The sequence below is a fragment of the Pteronotus mesoamericanus genome, unplaced genomic scaffold (genome assembly GCF_021234165.1).
Source record: "Pteronotus mesoamericanus isolate MK-2021 breed Mesoamerican mustached bat unplaced genomic scaffold, CSHL_Meso_final contig_52, whole genome shotgun sequence".
NCBI classification, from domain to species: domain Eukaryota; kingdom Metazoa; phylum Chordata; class Mammalia; order Chiroptera; family Mormoopidae; genus Pteronotus; species Pteronotus mesoamericanus.
The window spans coordinates 8,335,622-8,350,798 of NW_026555189.1; the positions used below are offsets into that span (position 1 = coordinate 8,335,622).

The following is a 15,177-nucleotide window of genomic DNA, read 5'->3' on the forward strand; positions in this document are numbered from 1 at the left end:
GCAGAGCTGGACAGTGCGCAAGGCCCTTTCATTCAGAAACTTCTGAGGTGAGCTCAGTTCATCTGTCCAGTGGGGACATGTCCAATTCTCTGGGGGAGTCAGGATGGAGAAGTCAGATTAGGTGCCTGGGAGGGGTTCAGGGCTCCAGGGAGGCCGGTGCTCAGTGCTCTCAAAGAAGGGGCAGGTCCGAGGGGTGAGAGCTGGGTCCCCAGGGCCCACACTGGTCCACTGTAGAGCGACCAGACTCTCCCAGAGCAGCCAGCCCTCCTTGGGGCCACTAGTGCCCCAGGTCTCCAGGACACCGGGGGTAAGGTCCTGGGGCCGCTGCAGCACCAGGCAGGGGCAGATGCCCACGGGAAGGAGCAGGCGGGTGCAGGTTGAGGGTTTTCTGTCATCTCTTTATTGGGACAGGGCAGGCATCATTCACATGGACCTCTGCGCTGGCTGGCCCCTGTGCCTACAGGCATGTACACACACACACACGTCACATGAGGCCAGCACTCGGGTGGGCTGGGGAGGTCAGGCTCTCTTACAAGAGGGTATTGGAAGAGACCTATCCAGAGGACAGGTGGTGTCTGAGGCGGCGGCCCCACCCTGGCGGGAGGCCAGCTGCATCGGAATGCTGGACAGTGCCGGGGGCCCGGGCTGTGAGAGGAGCCTGGGTGGGCAGAACAGCCTCCACCTCCCCCAGCACCAGGCTGGTGGCAGGGCCAGCCCTGCCCCTGAGGCAGGCCCTTGGGCCCTGTGGGGAAGGGGCCCGAAGACCCCAGGCGCTCCGTGGGCCCGCTCCTCGGGCCGTCCTCCACACCAGGCCTGTCAGAGGACGACTCTCCGGTCCAGGTGATCCCCGCGCCCACTTCGCTGGTGCCTCACTTCCAGGTGCTTCTTCTGGACCTTCTCAAAGTGCTGCAGCAGCTCTGCATAGTCGATGCTGGGGGAGTCTGCTGCCTGAGACCTGGGGGCCGCCTTCAGACTATCTCTGGGAGAGGGAGCAGAAGGGCTCAGTGTCAGTGTCTCTGCACATGTAGGGGGGCTGGGGGGTGGGATGCAGGCAGCACCAGACACAGGAGGGCAGGGCCACAGGCTGGTGGAGCTCAACCCCAGGAGGCCTGCCTGCCTCAGGCCAAGGAGCCCCTCCCCAACAGCCCCAAAGAATTGAGAAGCCCCATGAACACCCCCCTCCCCTGCAGCTGGCGGGACCAGGCAACACTGCCGCTGGGATATGGCCTTCAGCCTGTGGGCTGGCAACAGCGCCCAGGGCAGGCATTGCATTGGGAAGCATTTCCTGTTTACGAGTGGCTCCCTTTGGGGTGAAAGCCAGGGCTAGCCGCCAGCCAGGAAGCCAGCTGGGGCCTGGAACAGGGTCCAGGGATAGGGAGGAGGAGGCAGCCTGGCCCTTTCTCTAGGGCAGGGCTGGGGACAACAGGGATGCATCTCTACTGGGCCCTCAGCTTGGCAGGACATCTGTTTTTGAGTGCCAGGGGCACAGAACCCTGCAGGCACTCCCCGTGCCTGGGGAAGGAGAGCCGGTCTCATCGCCGGCCCGCTGATGGCCCGCCCCTACCACCTCCCCGACTGCTCTGTGCAGCAGCGCAGGTGGGGTGCCGTGCAGTCACAGCATGCCCGAGGCTCCTGCAGCTGTGCAGTGCGGTAGCTCCACTGGCCCCTGCAAGCCCAGGCTTCAGCGTGCCCTTGGGGACCTGGTCCCCGTGGGCCTGTCCCATTCCTAATGGTCCGTCCAGGAGCCTCGTGATAGACCGTGCTCCCCATGCACGTTCATTGTGGGGGAAACCCAGCGATGCTTCACCCAAATGGACCCCTCACGAGGGAGCCTGGCCCTCGTAAGGTACAGGCGACCAGTGGGCTGAGCCCGACAGGCGTTGCTGACTACCCACCAGGCTGCTGGGGCAGCACCACGGGCAGTCCCCCTCCCTATGGGATGGCAAGGTGACATCAGGAGCCTGGAGGCGGCCCCCTGTATCCCTGCTCCACCTGTCCCCTCCCTGCCTTGCTGTTGAAGATGCTCTGCCTGCAAACACCTTGGTGGCCATGGCTGCTTCTCCCCTGGGCCGCAAGCCTTGGCGCCCTCCCCACAGCTCAGGCAACATTAGTTCAACGAAGGTCCACAACGTGGGGCCAGCCCTCTGAGAGCCCGACTGCAGGTGGCGTTCAGGGCTCTGGTGGCTGCTTTCAACTCCCCTGGGAGCAGCGGAGGGGCCTCCCTGTCACAGTAACTCTGTGGCACCCGCTGTCCCACGAGATCAACCCAGGCTTCTGAGCAGGCTGAGGGGCGCCCTGGAGTTCGGACCTCTAGCTGCATGAAGTAGCTGTATGTTACCCTAACCCAGACCTGGAAACACAAGGCCACAGAGGGGACACTGAAGCATGTCCTTGGAGGCTGTGTGCTGCCCCCTCAACACCCCCAGTAAGTCAGAGCATTAGGTTCCCAAGAGGGACCAAGACAAGGGGCTTCCGTGGAGACACCAGGAATGAATGGCAAACCCGGGGTGAGGTTCAAAGACGTGGCTAGGGTAGGGGTAGAGGTCTCAGTGCTGGCAGTTAGTCCTGTCCCCAGGGACTCAGCCTCCCTGTGGGCAGACCCTTCCTAGCCTGAAGCCTTGGGAGCAGGGAGGGTATGTCCCATGTCCCATGGGGGTGGGGGTGGCCTCCTCAGAGTGCAGAGTCCAGGGCTACCGCTGCTGAGCGTCATCAGCTTTTTCTTTAGGCAGTCTCTCCAGCCTCACTGAAGAGGTGGTCTTTGGGGAGTGGCACAGCAGCCTGAGTGAGGGCCTGGGTCCCCCAGCCCTGCCGGCACCCTGAGCACGCAGAATGAGGAGGGGCGAGGACCGCAGACTCCCTCAGCTGTTCCCTGCTTGCAGGCCTGTCACGCAATCTGACGCTGGCTTCCAGCTGCCTGTTCCGTTCAGGGCCGAGACTGTCCTCGGCCCCTCTCCAGGGCGTGAGCTGTCCCTCTGTGCCTGGCCCTGCAGCCTGACCCTCCTCCGGCTGTTCTGGAGGCCCCTTCCTTGTCTGCGCTCCCTGCCTGTATCTGTGGTAGCTCCCTCGGTCCTTACTAAGAGCGGCTGGGAACCCAAGAGTCCTGAAGACTGAGCAGAGCCTCGAGCCACCCCTTAGTCCAACTGCTAATTCACTATCAAAGAAACCCAGAGGAAGTGTGGAGGCCTGCCTGAGGTCACAGAGCTCAGACCAGACCCTAATCCAGGCCTGTGAACTGTCCCCTGACCTGTAGGCTCCTCTACGCAGAGGCCTCAGCCCCTTACCCCGAGGCTTCCCTGATGGACTGCGGGAGCTGCTGAAGGAATGGCTGTTTTCTCAGCTTCCAGACTCCGCACACCTGCTTTGCCCTGGCTTGGGGTGTGCAGGAGGGTCCGACCATTCTGAGGAGAGGGTGTAGCGGGCAGAGCCCGGGGAAGGGACTCGCCCTTAGCAGCATAGGGTCCATGGCCTGGCCCAGAGGTCTCCCCCAGGAAGGCAGGCGGGTTCCTAGAAGCAGAGGGGACACCGGAGTTCCCAGGGAAGCAGCCCTTCCTGTCTCCCCTGGCCCTCGCACACCACCTTCCTTCCTGAGTGCCTGCCAGGGCAGCCCCAGCCCACCAGGTATTGGAAAGGCCAGCATGGAGGCGAGGCCAGCGAAGCACAGTGTGGCTCCAGGGCCTCTCTCCCCAGACACAAACCCAACTCCATGCTGTTCTCTGCTCCCCTGGGGATTTACCTGGTGGCACCATAAGCGGCTGGGATAGTGCCTAGTGCTGCCACCCTAAAGAGCTGTTGTTGGGGAAAGGGTCAGGGTAGGTATGACCTGGGCCTTTGTCACGGGACCATGCTCACTGAGGCTCAAGCCCCTCTAGCTGGCCTAGGGCAGACAACCAGTCAGGCTGCGGGGGGGGGCGCCGGGCCAGGTCGGGGGCAGGGAGCTGGAGTCCACTGGTATGGTGGGCACAGGGGCTTGGATCCGGGCCCGAGTGCCAGGCAGGCCTGTCTCAAGGCGACCTGCGTCCACCCCAGTGGCAAAGGCCCCTTCACAGGAGAGAGGGGCGCCAGGCCCACCGAGTGGCTTGAACAGCCTGGGAGGGAATTCTAGACACAGGGCATCTGATGCAAGCTGGGCGCGCTCCATTCAGCGTAAATCTTCTCAGTGGCTCTGCTTGTTTCCATGGTGACCTGACAAGTGAAATTTTCCATCTCGGATGCCAAATGCTTGTGGATGAGGCAAAGCCTCCAAGGGTTACCAAATATAGACACGGCCCAACGGGCTCTGGGGGCCGGGCCAGCAGCGGGTTCGGGTGGGAGCCTGGACCTCCCAGGGGCCGCAGCCCTCCCGCTGGAGCTGCCTGTGCTGTGCTCCTGGCAGAGGTGTCTCTAGTACCTGCCCTTCCTGTGGACGGGACCTGCGCAGGGTAGCCGCCCATGCACCCTACCTCCCACCCAACCTGGAGGGGCTGAAAAGGTCTCAGCGATGCTGGGGACTTCCATGGCCCAAGCTTAGGCGTCTGCCATAGACAGAGGCGGGGACTGTCTGAGGCCGGGGACTAGGCCTTATCCAGCTGTCTGGCCCATCTGCCACCTGGGACACTGTCCCTGAGCTGAGGCATAAACTTCAGGGAGCTCCTGGAGTTTCTCTCTAGGGACCTCCATCTGGGTGAGCCCTCTGATATTCTCAATTAACTCAACTCTGGTTCTTAGAGAAGGCATCACTACTATCTGCCACCTACTCCCAGAATCCCTCAACCTGGTGTTCTGGCGTGGAAACGAGGGGCCCATGGGTCAGCGGCTGCAGGGTGGACAGGGTCTGCAGTGACAGAGGGGTGGGATGCCCAGGCCAGGGAGACCGTCCGCAGCCCCTGCGGAGGCAGAGGGCACAGGCCCCGCTGGCACTCACTCGGTCTGCAGCAGCTCGGGGTTGGGCACGCACTGGAGCCGGTGGGAGAGCAGCTGGAAGGCGCTGCTCTGGGGCAGCAGCATGAGCAGGCCGTAGAGGGCCTTGATCAGGTACGGGTTGTTCTTCACGTCCAGCAGTTGTAGGCGCAGATCTAGAGGAGGGCAAAGGTCAGGGGTCAGGGGTCAGGGGCCTAGGACTGTCCTCGCCTTACCCGGGCCAGCCAGGTGTCAGTGGCACAGGACCAGGGCAGAGCTCCTCAGCAACCAGGTCGTCCAGTGGCGCTTAGCTGTCCCCGTGACCTCCTCACTCTTTCTTCCTACACACCCACCTGCCTGCCTGCCTGGCCCGCCGGGCGACCCCCAGCCTGCTCCTGGGCCTGGCCCCTGGCCCCCTGCCCCCAGGGCTCACTGCCTCCCCGGTAACGAGGGGGCTCGGGCCGTACTGCAGCAGCGCCGCCCCCCCGACCCCCCCGGTCTGCTCTGCACGTGCCAGCACGAGAGCTATAAATAGGGTGAGCTGCAGAGGGACCGGATTAGGACGGCTTTAAGGGCAGGCACGATGGAAAACGCTTGTGTGTGGCTGAAACACACACCAAGCCCAGGAGTATCTGGGAGGCGCTTTGGATCCATCTCAGATACCAGCCCTGCCACCGACCCACCATACAGGAGACACACCCCTAGCCCTGCCCAGCACTGTCCCAACCACACTGGCCCAGCCTTCTGTCCTCTGAGCCCCTTCAGGGGAGCCACCGGCTTCGACCTTCGCCTGTCCCCAGGCCCAGTCTGGGCGGCCTCTGTGGGGGGTGAGGCGCTCCCAGAGGGACCACGACACTCGGTGGCTGCTGTGCAAGGGCCTCCCGCTGCCCGTCCCCTTGCCCTAGGTGACACTGCAGGAACCACCAGTGGCGACCTAAGTGGCAGCCCCCAGCCTTGGGATGCCAGCAGAGGCATGAGCCCGAGTCCACACCCCACTGTGAGCCCTGGGGGAAGCTGGGGCTTTGGGGCCAAGCCAGCTGCCAGTGGGGTCCAGGCAACCTGGGGTTGGAATGGGTGCCGGGCAGGACCAGGGTGCATCTGCTGTGGTTGCCCCAACAAAGCCCTGGGCCTGGAGAGGTGCTTGTGGCTTTTCTAGGGCCAGGCCGGACCTGACTCCCAGGGAGCATGTGCCTGGCTGTCCTGGAGGCCTGCGGGGAAGCGAGATGCCAGCTCAGGGGCACTCTACTGGGAGCAGTGTCTTCCTCCGCTCTTGTGTCTCCTGGACATCAGCATGGTACCTGGCTGTTTGGAGAAGGTGCTTCTCTTTGGGTTGGGGGGAGGGGCGGTGCCCCGCAGCCCCTGTGTCTGCCTCTGAGCTCCAGGGCTAAGGTTGATGGGCTGAGCCAGGGCAGGTCAGAAGCACTGCCAGAGAGCAGGTGGCCTGGGTGGCCAGCTTGGCAGGAAGGTGGCCCCAGCAGGGCTGCCTCCCGGCTTCCCCGCTGCACCGAAAACACATGAGTTTCATTCAGTCACTGTGTTTGAGGCGCCAAGAGTTATGCTCGCCCCAGCCAGCTGCCACTTTTGCACATTCAGCCTGGGTGTTACAATCAGACAGCTCCCGCCCAACGGCTCCCAGCAAATGCCAACTCTGCTTTGCAGGAGATGGGTGTGTGGCTCCTGGGCACACAGGAGCACCTGCAGGTGGGCCAGGGGCCCTACAGCTTCCAGCAGCCAGGGCAGAGGGCAGCGTGCTGGGAGGAAGGGCCCGGGGAGCTCCGGGGCAGCTGCCCCCCCGCCCCCCGACAGCACCGGTCCCGTTCTCCCCGGCAGGGATGATGTGACCCTGCGGGCGGGTTTTGCTGCCGGCGCTGGGGTGTCCGTGAGGCCCACGGGCAGGCCCCATGTTCTGATGCCACGTGTCCCAGCCCTGCGCCATCTGGTCTCCTCAGCCCTGACTGAGCTCCCAGTCTTACATTCCTGACATTCCAGAGCGTCCCTGGGGTGTCTGCCCTCTCCCTCCCTCCCTCCTCTGAGTGTGGCTTCACCCCTGCCTCACGCCAGGCCGGCCAAAGGCCAGAGGAAGTGCCCTTACACGTGAAGATGGGGCACTCGATCAGCTGCACCAGCTTGTCCACCTCCGTGAGGAAGTCCACAGTGACCTCCAGGTCCCCGCTGGGCGGGCAGTCAAGGAAAGTCTGCCCATGGGGCCAGGACAGCCTGTCTCTGGGAGGGGTCTCAGCTGGGGGTGCGGGCAACTGGGGAGCTGAGTGGGACCGGGGGGCTTGAGCCAGCAGCTCAGAGCAACCCTCCTCTCGCTGGTGTGGCTCCTGAGGCCCAGAGCCTGCCTCTGCCTAAGGTGATTCTGTGTACGAAGGACATCAGTCTATTCTCATTGCCTTTGTATCCCTCTAAGTGAAAAGCGGCACAGCTGTCCCCCCTGCGCGGGCCCTCGGGTTCTGCTCTGGCAGCTCTCTCCTCTGCGATCCTGGGCTCTGAACGGCTCTTATCACGGCCCTGCAGCCTGGGCCGGGGCGGTGCGGGGGGAGGGGCGCCCGGCAGGAAAGGCCCTGCTCCAGTGAGTGGGGGGCGGGGAGGGGGGGCTGCCAGTGGGGCCAAGGTCGGGGCTCTGGCATGCGTGTGGCCTGTGGTCCCTGGGTCACACTGATGACCGAGAGAAGCAAATCTAGATTGTGGGAGGAGAGCAGGCACCCTGAGGGAGCCAGGCAAGGCCCCAGCTGACCTTTGAAGGAGGCGCACCTCAGGGCCCCTCTTACCTTGCCCCCAACTCCAGGCCCGTAAGGGAAGGAGGCCAACTTTGCATACTAAGTAGCTCTCCGATCCAGGGTCACACACCAGGTGTTCACAGAGCCGGCTGGTCTGCATCAGAGTGTTTTAAACAAAACCTGACCACGAAGCCTTTCATTGAGGCAGGCCCTGGGCTGTGCTGGGGTCTTCCCTCTTCCTCAGGCCTCTTGTCCAGCCCCCTTCTCCCCACTGTGTCATCTGCTGAGCCGGCTGGCTATGGCTCTGTAGCCCCTGAAGGTCCCTGAGCTCCCCACCAGTACCACCACCGACACTCAGCTCAAGCCCACAGGCTTCGCCTCCGCCTCCTTCCCTGCTCCCAGCGTGGGGCCCAGCCGGACCTGCAGTGAGCAGAGGGCGCCCTGCCTGTTCCCCAGCACCCACGTCTAGGTGGCCTGCCCAGCCCATCACCGACCCACCAGGCTTCTCCAGGGCCAGCTCGCCTCCACGAGGCCCCCGATGGCCCTGTTTGCTGCCCACAGCAAACATGTCCTCCAAGGCACCTACTGGGTCCTGGTGCTGCAGGCCTGGGACAGGCGCAGGCACTGCCGGAGGACGGCAGTTGCGCCCACTCCCTGGGCGGGAAGGGAGCACCTGGGCCCCACCTGTCCTTCAGTGGCTTCCCCGGAAGAACTGTGAAAGCGAAGGATACAACTTCTGGATGAGGTCGTAGGCATGCCGGTAGTTCTGGGTGAGAAAGCAGAGGGACACCGTGGTGACTGGGTTGTGGCACCAGGAGCGGTACAGGCAGCAGAACAGGTTCTGGCTCTCCTGAGGGAAGAGGTGCGAGCAGTTAACGGAGCTCCGCTCCTCCCACCTGCTCCCCCCCTACCCCGGGGTCCATGCTGTGGGCCGAGCGGGGAGGGCCCTCCCAGAGAGCCAGGAGCCAGCTCAGCACCGCGCTGTTGCGCTGTTTGGCAGCCCGGCTGGGAACAGACTGTCACAAAGGAAACGCTGACAGCTCCTCCTCAGACCCTGTCATTACTGCCGGTCCCGCAGAGCCACGTGGTGGTAGCGACAGGGCCTGGTGGGGAGCGAGCCTGTCCTTTGTGCTGGCATTTTTGCTTTTGGCAAATAACAGTAATGGCTGTCTCCGGGACCCTGCGGTCCTGGAGCCTGTGGGGCTGGGACGGGGTGTGAGGGCGGGCGCAGCGAGTGTTCCCTGCAGCACCCTCCTCGCGTCCTCAAACGCCGTCTCTCCTCCCTCCTCTGTGGCCCACCTTGTGCTCAGGGACCAGCCCAGGAGCTGTGCCCACATTCGGGGGAGCCCCTGCCCTGAGGAAAATTCTTAAGGCCTCTGCGAATGTCTGAAAGGAACCACAGGAAGGAGGCAGGGGTGTGGCCTGGATCACTCGGAGCCTCGTGGCCCCAGATGCCCTCAGACCAGGCCTGGATGTCCTTGTGAGGCTCTCTGAGACGGGCGGACGCAGGGTCTGAGCTGGGAAGGTGGGTGTGAGTGGTGGCCACAGCCCAGATCGAGGAATAAAACCCCTGGAGCTACGTGCACATCCAGGACGGAGGCCGCCCCTGGGGACCCTCTGCAGCTCAGCCCCCATCCCAGGGCTGAGCATGACTTTGACCGTGGCGCCCAGAGCAGGATGGTAGGATGGCGTGCGCCTCCCTGCTCTCTGACGACCCAAAGCCTGGGGCAGGCAGTGCTGTGACACCCTGGCTTCCGACAGGGTGACTTTTGAGACAGATGTGTGTGTGGGAGAGCAGGGCCAGGCCGCGGAGGAGGGCAAAGAGGGCAGCGACTCCGATCTCCCACAGGGTGATGGCCCACAGGCCTGACCCTGACAGGGTTGTAGCACCCAGAGAGTATCACCCTGTTGGGTCCCGCCATATGGGCCCAGAACTGAGCCCACTCTGTACACAAGGGGCAGTGCCAGGGTGGAAGCAGGGTGTCAGTGATTAGAAAAGGCACAGCCTCTGGAGGGCCGGGGAGGGCATGTAGGCCCTTGAGCCGAGCTCAGGGCCTTCTGTGGGCAGAGGCTTCTGCAGCGCCACGCCGAGGGGGCTGGCAGGCACCCGCTCCCATGGCTGTGCTGACGTGGAGCCAGCCCCGGGGCACCCGCACTGGGCGCTGGACCAGGAAGATCTCCAACCTCACCCTGCCTCTTCCTGAGAACCTCCTGGGGCAGGGGTGGGGGGGCGGGTTGCACAGTGTAATGCCCACGTCTACACAGGATGTAGCCCGGGGCCAGAGCCCATGGACGCCAGTACCAGAGTCTTCAGGTCCTTGAGCTGGTTTCTCAGCTGGAATAGCTCAGTGGAGGTGAGCAGGATGGTGTTGAGGGTGTGGACCATGGTGGAGGCGAACTTGAGGTCCTCTTCCCGGAGCAGGATGTCTGCCATTGAGTGAAAGATGTTCTCTGCATTCAGGAGGAGGCAGAGCTGCCTGGAGAGCAGGTGGAACACGTTACAGAGGCCCCTGGGCCTCGACTCTGCACCCTCTCCCTGCCCTGTCAGCATCCTGAGGAAGCCTGCTTGCTTCTCCCTGGGCTGGCTTGGGCCCGTGCGGCACGGCCGGCATTGCTCACAGCGGGCCTGGCTCCACGTCTCCCCAAACCGCTCACCTTGGCCCAGCCACCCGGAGCCCACAGGCTGTATTTATCCCCCAACCCTGCCCTAGGCCAGGAACTACAGTTGTCAGAGGACTGCAGGGACTTGGCTACCCTTGTGGTCACGGGACCCCAGACTATCTTCCTGGTCTCCCACCTACATGGGACCCTGCCCTCTTCCCTGCTTTACTCTTCTGGATAGGCCTCATCTCCGTCGAACACATTCTCCACACGCTGACGGGGTCACCTGTGCACGGTCCCCCCCGCCGTTTCCCAGAGAGCCCCCGGGCCAGGAGCTGGCTTGTGCTGTTCGTGCGGCCCCCTGCCTGCGGAAGGGCCTGCAGGCGGCTGGGCTCAGGAGGCCCTGGTGGGTGCGTGAGCCCTACAACAGCCCTGAGCTTTATCTTTGCTGCTCAGGGGATGAAGCTCTGGCACAAGGAGGCAAAGTGGCTTGACCAAGGTCATGGGATGAGTCACGGCCACTTTTCCTTTCCACTTTCTTCTCTAGTGCATCGTGGGGGGGTAAGGTGTGGGTTTGGTGGAGAGGAGTCCCTATTTTATAAAAAAGAAAACAGAACCCAGAGAATAAAGAAAACCAGTTTTTCCTGGGTCCCTGAGCCCAAGTGATGGCAGCAGTAACAGCTGGGCCTCAAGGACAGGCTCGCAGGAAGCCCACCGGCCTCCCAAGCTGGTTCCTGTGCCGCGGGGAGAGCGAGTGGCTGGTGAGGAGGATGGGGGTGAAGCTCCCTGTCTCCCTGCTGCCCGCCGGACTCCTAGTCTCTGCTCCAGGGACGCACCACAGATGGCGCCTGGGGCTGGTGGGGACAAGGTCTGAGGATGAAACACGTCCGTTCCAGGTAGCTGAACTCACAGTAAACTTAGATTATCAGTGACTGGCTTCCTGCTTTCCTCTAAATACCAGCTATGCCTTGGGGCCAAATCCCTCCCCACCTCAGGCCCGGAAAAATCCCAAACCACGAAGTGCAAACAGTGGACAGGCAGGCTCCAGCCTAGGACCAGCTGGAACCAGCAGACTGGGGCAAGAAACTGCCAGAGGAACTGAAACGAGGCTGCTGAAGGGATGAAACGGGGTGTGGGGGGTGTGGAGAGGGAGAGGGCGTTACCAGGGCTCCGCCATCACCTGGGGGCTCCCTCACTTGCCTGCTGTGGGTGGGGGTGGTGGGTCAAGCACCCAGGGCTTCGTGCTCCTCAACAGCTGTGTGGTCCGATGCCTATGCAATAATGTCTTCACTTCCCAGCTGGGGGCCATACCCACCTGTGCACTGGAGGCTACTCGGGGGCAGCTGCCAAGATCAGCGACAACTTGCGTGGCGGGCACAGTATGTAGTGAATGGGACCCCTGGTTGGATAACCTATTGGTGCCATGGGTGAGGGTGGCAACCAGCTTAAGGGAGGAAGCCTAGCCCTTTGGTAGAGGAGAGGCAGCACTTCCTGTCCCCTGGTGGTCCTCCCAGCCCGAGATGAACCCTGTCTCCAGGGCCATGGGATAGAAATGTTCCAGAAGGGCAGGCCGGGGAGGAAGGGAGTATTCTGACAAATGGTCACACATGCCCGTCGCCTGCAGCTGCTGCCGTCTCCATGACAGAGGCCAACAGCTGAGCCTGCTGCCAGGCAGCACTCTCCAGGGACCACAGTCCAGCGGGGACGGCAGGGGAGGCTATGGAGGGACAGACCAAGGGGGTGGCAGTGAGAAGGAGAGGGCACCAGGGCCTCCTCGTGTCCCTGAGAACCGGGGAACACTGACGGGGCTACCGAGGGTCAGGGAATGGCAGTTTTCCAGAAACGCTCTTCCCTGGCCACCCGTGACGCTGTGCTCTCTTCCTGGTTCTCCTGCCACCTCTTCCCCTAGTGCTGGGACAGCTCCGCTTTCTCTAGTCGGTGTCTCTTGGTGGTCACATCTGGTCCCATGATTATTTTCAAAGCTGCCTCTAGGTCAGTGGCTACCACACGCACCTGTGGAGCCCCTGCTGAGCCCCGGTCGGGACAGCCGCTCGGCTGGCGGACGGCACCGCACGGCTGCCCAGCAGGCACTTCATACTCGGCAGGGCCAGAGCATGGCTCCGGGGCCTCGCTGTTGTCCCCATCTCAGGAAACGGCATCACTGCCCACCGAGCTGCTCCAGCCCCATACAGGGAGTTGCCCTGGACCCCTGGGCCTGCGTGTTCGGTGCACTGCTGGCCAGGGCGGGGGGCTCTGCCTCTGGGGCACATCCTGTCTCCCCCTGGCTCTGTCTCAGCCAGCCCTGAATGGTGGCTGAGTGCGTCAGCCACTGCTTGCCCAGGCAACTCCAGTGCTGGCTCCCAGTTAGTTTCCCTGCCCCTTCACTCACCGCCAGAGTTCACCCTCCACGCGCCAACCGGGGTACCCCTCAAAGTGTTCACCAGAGTATGGCACTCGCCGGTGGCTTCCACCGGGATCTAAATAAAAGCCAGCTCCTCACCTCGGCTCTAGGACCCCGCACTTTCTGGTCAGTTCCTCTCCGACATCAGCTCTTACAATTCCTCCTTCACTCATGACACACTGGCCTCTCGAACCTTCCCTCTATTCCTGAGCTCTGTCCCGGCCTGGAAGGCTGCTTAGGGACGGGCTCCTTCTGGCCATCCGGGTCTCAGCTCCCACCCTGAGTCCTGTGTGAGGTCTCTGTCCAATGCACACCCTCCTCCCACCAGCCCTTTCTAAGGAAAGTCCTGTTTCTTTCCAAGTGAACCACCTGGTTGATGGACTTGATTACTGGCTGTCTCTCCCATCAGCACTTGTCTGTGACCCTCGTGTCCCTCACGCCAAGAAGAGGGCCTGGCTCTCAGCAGCTGCTGAGTAGTCGCTGTTGAGCATTGCTACGCCAGGGGCCGTGTTCCTGCTGATCCAAGGCTTCACGGACAGGCCTGCAGATGCGCCTCCGCTCAGCCCCAGCCCACCCTGTGCACAGCCCGGGCAGGTCCCTGCATGCTGGGTGCACTCTGGTCTGCAGGGGCAGCTGCCATGAGGCTGCATCTTCACCCGAACCACCAGGGCCTGGCTGCCCTGCCCAGGGAGACCTGGGAGGCTTCTTGCCAAAGCTCACACAAGCCTGGGCAGAAGGCACTATAACCTCCAAGCAGAAGACCCAGCTGCCAGTCACACCACCGACGAGAGGAGCAGGAAGGGAGGACCCAGACCCGTTAAGAGTCGACGTCCAGAACCGGAGTGCATCCGTACTGCTCTGCCTCCTCAGTGCCTATTACGAGCGGGTGCCCAGGGCCATCCCCACCGGGCGGGGCTGGCAGATGGCTGCCACGCGGGGCTGCTGCGTCATCACTTCTCTGCTGAGCCCCAGCCTGGCTTGAGCTGCCTGCCTGCCTCTCAGGCACAGCATCCGTAGCGGAACGCAGCTTGCAAGCGTTAACCATTTGCCCGTATTTTTAATACACACATTGAAGTGCTATTCATCATGAGACGATGGCTTGGAAAACGCCTGGAGACACGGCAGAGAGGTGGGCTGGAAGTCTGGACGGGCTCTGGCAGGGCACGCCCTGGCACCCCCCGGGGGCTGGAGTTGGGCAGGGACCCGCGTTGTGCGTGCCTCGACCCCTCACGCTCCCACCGGAGTCCACGTGGGCGGGGATCTGCCTTCCTCTCCTCAAGTGTCCTGTGACTGCCCAGACAGCTATCCCCTTGCCTCCAGGTCTAGGTTCACGTTGGGGAAGGAACAGTTCTCTTTTGTTCCCCTGTCACATACTAGGGGGTCTCCGGGGAGCAGCCTGCTTGAGGCCTCCGGGACCCAGGAGAGGGACCGCCCTCCTTCCCTAACTGATGGAGATGCTGCTGCCTTCTTTGGGGCAGCCTCAAAGGCCAAGGCCTACGCTGGGCCCGGGGAAGGCAGTGACTGCCTGCATGTGGCCATGCCGCACTTGCCAGGATGGTGTAAGCCTCATGCCACTGCCCCTGCAAACAAGAACACTGGCCAAGCAGCCACTGTGCTGCTGACCCCGGCGCTGATGGCCACCGGCCTCAGGGCTGGCCCATGGTAGAAGGTGCTCTCACCGGCCCCCACCCACAGCCTCTGCTTTAGGCAGCATGTGGACCAGGATGGGTGGGAGGAGGAAGGCGACAGTCTACTCCAGACTGGCCAGTCATGCCCTGAGGTGTATGGCCTAGACTGGGCAGAGAAGGCCACCCACTAGGCAACAGCTGCTGCCCACCTCCTGGGAGAAAGGTATGGGCACAGGCAGCAGCGACCCTGGCGCTCCCCTTCACCCTGTCCTGGGAGTGGGGAAGGGGCCGCACACGGCTTCTCCTCTCAGGCCCTGGACAGGCAAGGCCAAATCGCGGTTTGGAGGACAAGACCTGTCCAGAGGCTCGGAGCCCCCAGCCAGGCTGTGTGGGCGGGAGGAGAGCTGGACACTGCTCTCCAAGGGTGCGGGGTGGCGCTGCTCCGGCCGCCGGCCACCGGCCACCGGTCCCCACCTGCTCGCCCTGCTGTCGCACATTCATCCTGTGAGGCTGGGCAGGGCGCGGGGACAGCTCAGCGCTGTGGGTGGTGAGAGGGGAGTGTGAGCAGCTCCTTTCAGGACAGACACAGCCTGGGGGCCTGGGGAAAGGTACTGAGGCTGGTGGCAGGGACAGGGGGTGGGGTCAGCTGGGAGCCCCCAGCAGGGGACCCTTCTTGGGGAGGAGGCATTCTGGCTCCCTGCCGTGTGGACTCTGGGGAATCTGGACTCTGTCATGTGGTTTCAGGGAAGATTAAGACTTCCTTCCATGACCCCACTCCCCTGAACCCTCTGAAAACAGGATGAGCAAAGTCACCGCGGCCAGAAGCAGCCTCCCCTGCCCTCACTGTCAGCAGACCCTTCCCAGGCCCCTGGGCCACTTTCGAGATGCCTGTGCTGGCCTCCTGGGGCTCTCGTCTGGCTCCGCCACCAAGGGTGGGCGGGCGGACGCC

At 63.2% G+C, this 15,177-nt stretch overlaps 1 protein-coding gene across 4 annotated transcripts in view; it reads right to left on the reverse strand.

The window, feature by feature from the left end:
* Window positions 1-384: 384 nt before the first annotated feature.
* Window positions 385-15,177, reverse strand: part of VAC14 (VAC14 component of PIKFYVE complex) — a 94,981-nt gene continuing 80,188 nt past the window's right edge. The window contains exons 15-19 of one of the 4 annotated variants that reach the window (XM_054579210.1): window positions 9,901-10,075; window positions 8,330-8,448; window positions 6,968-7,047; window positions 4,901-5,051; window positions 385-979 (exon numbers count right to left, since the gene is read on the reverse strand). In XM_054579210.1, the coding sequence (XP_054435185.1) occupies window positions 817-979; window positions 4,901-5,051; window positions 6,968-7,047; window positions 8,330-8,448; window positions 9,901-10,075 (688 nt within the window). In that variant the 3' untranslated portion in view covers window positions 385-816. Of the gene's footprint in view, window positions 980-4,900; window positions 5,052-6,967; window positions 7,048-7,665; window positions 7,753-8,184; window positions 8,449-9,900; window positions 10,076-15,177 lie in introns of those variants that run through there. The other 3 variants (XM_054579211.1, XR_008529612.1, XM_054579212.1) reach the window with 3 other exon arrangements.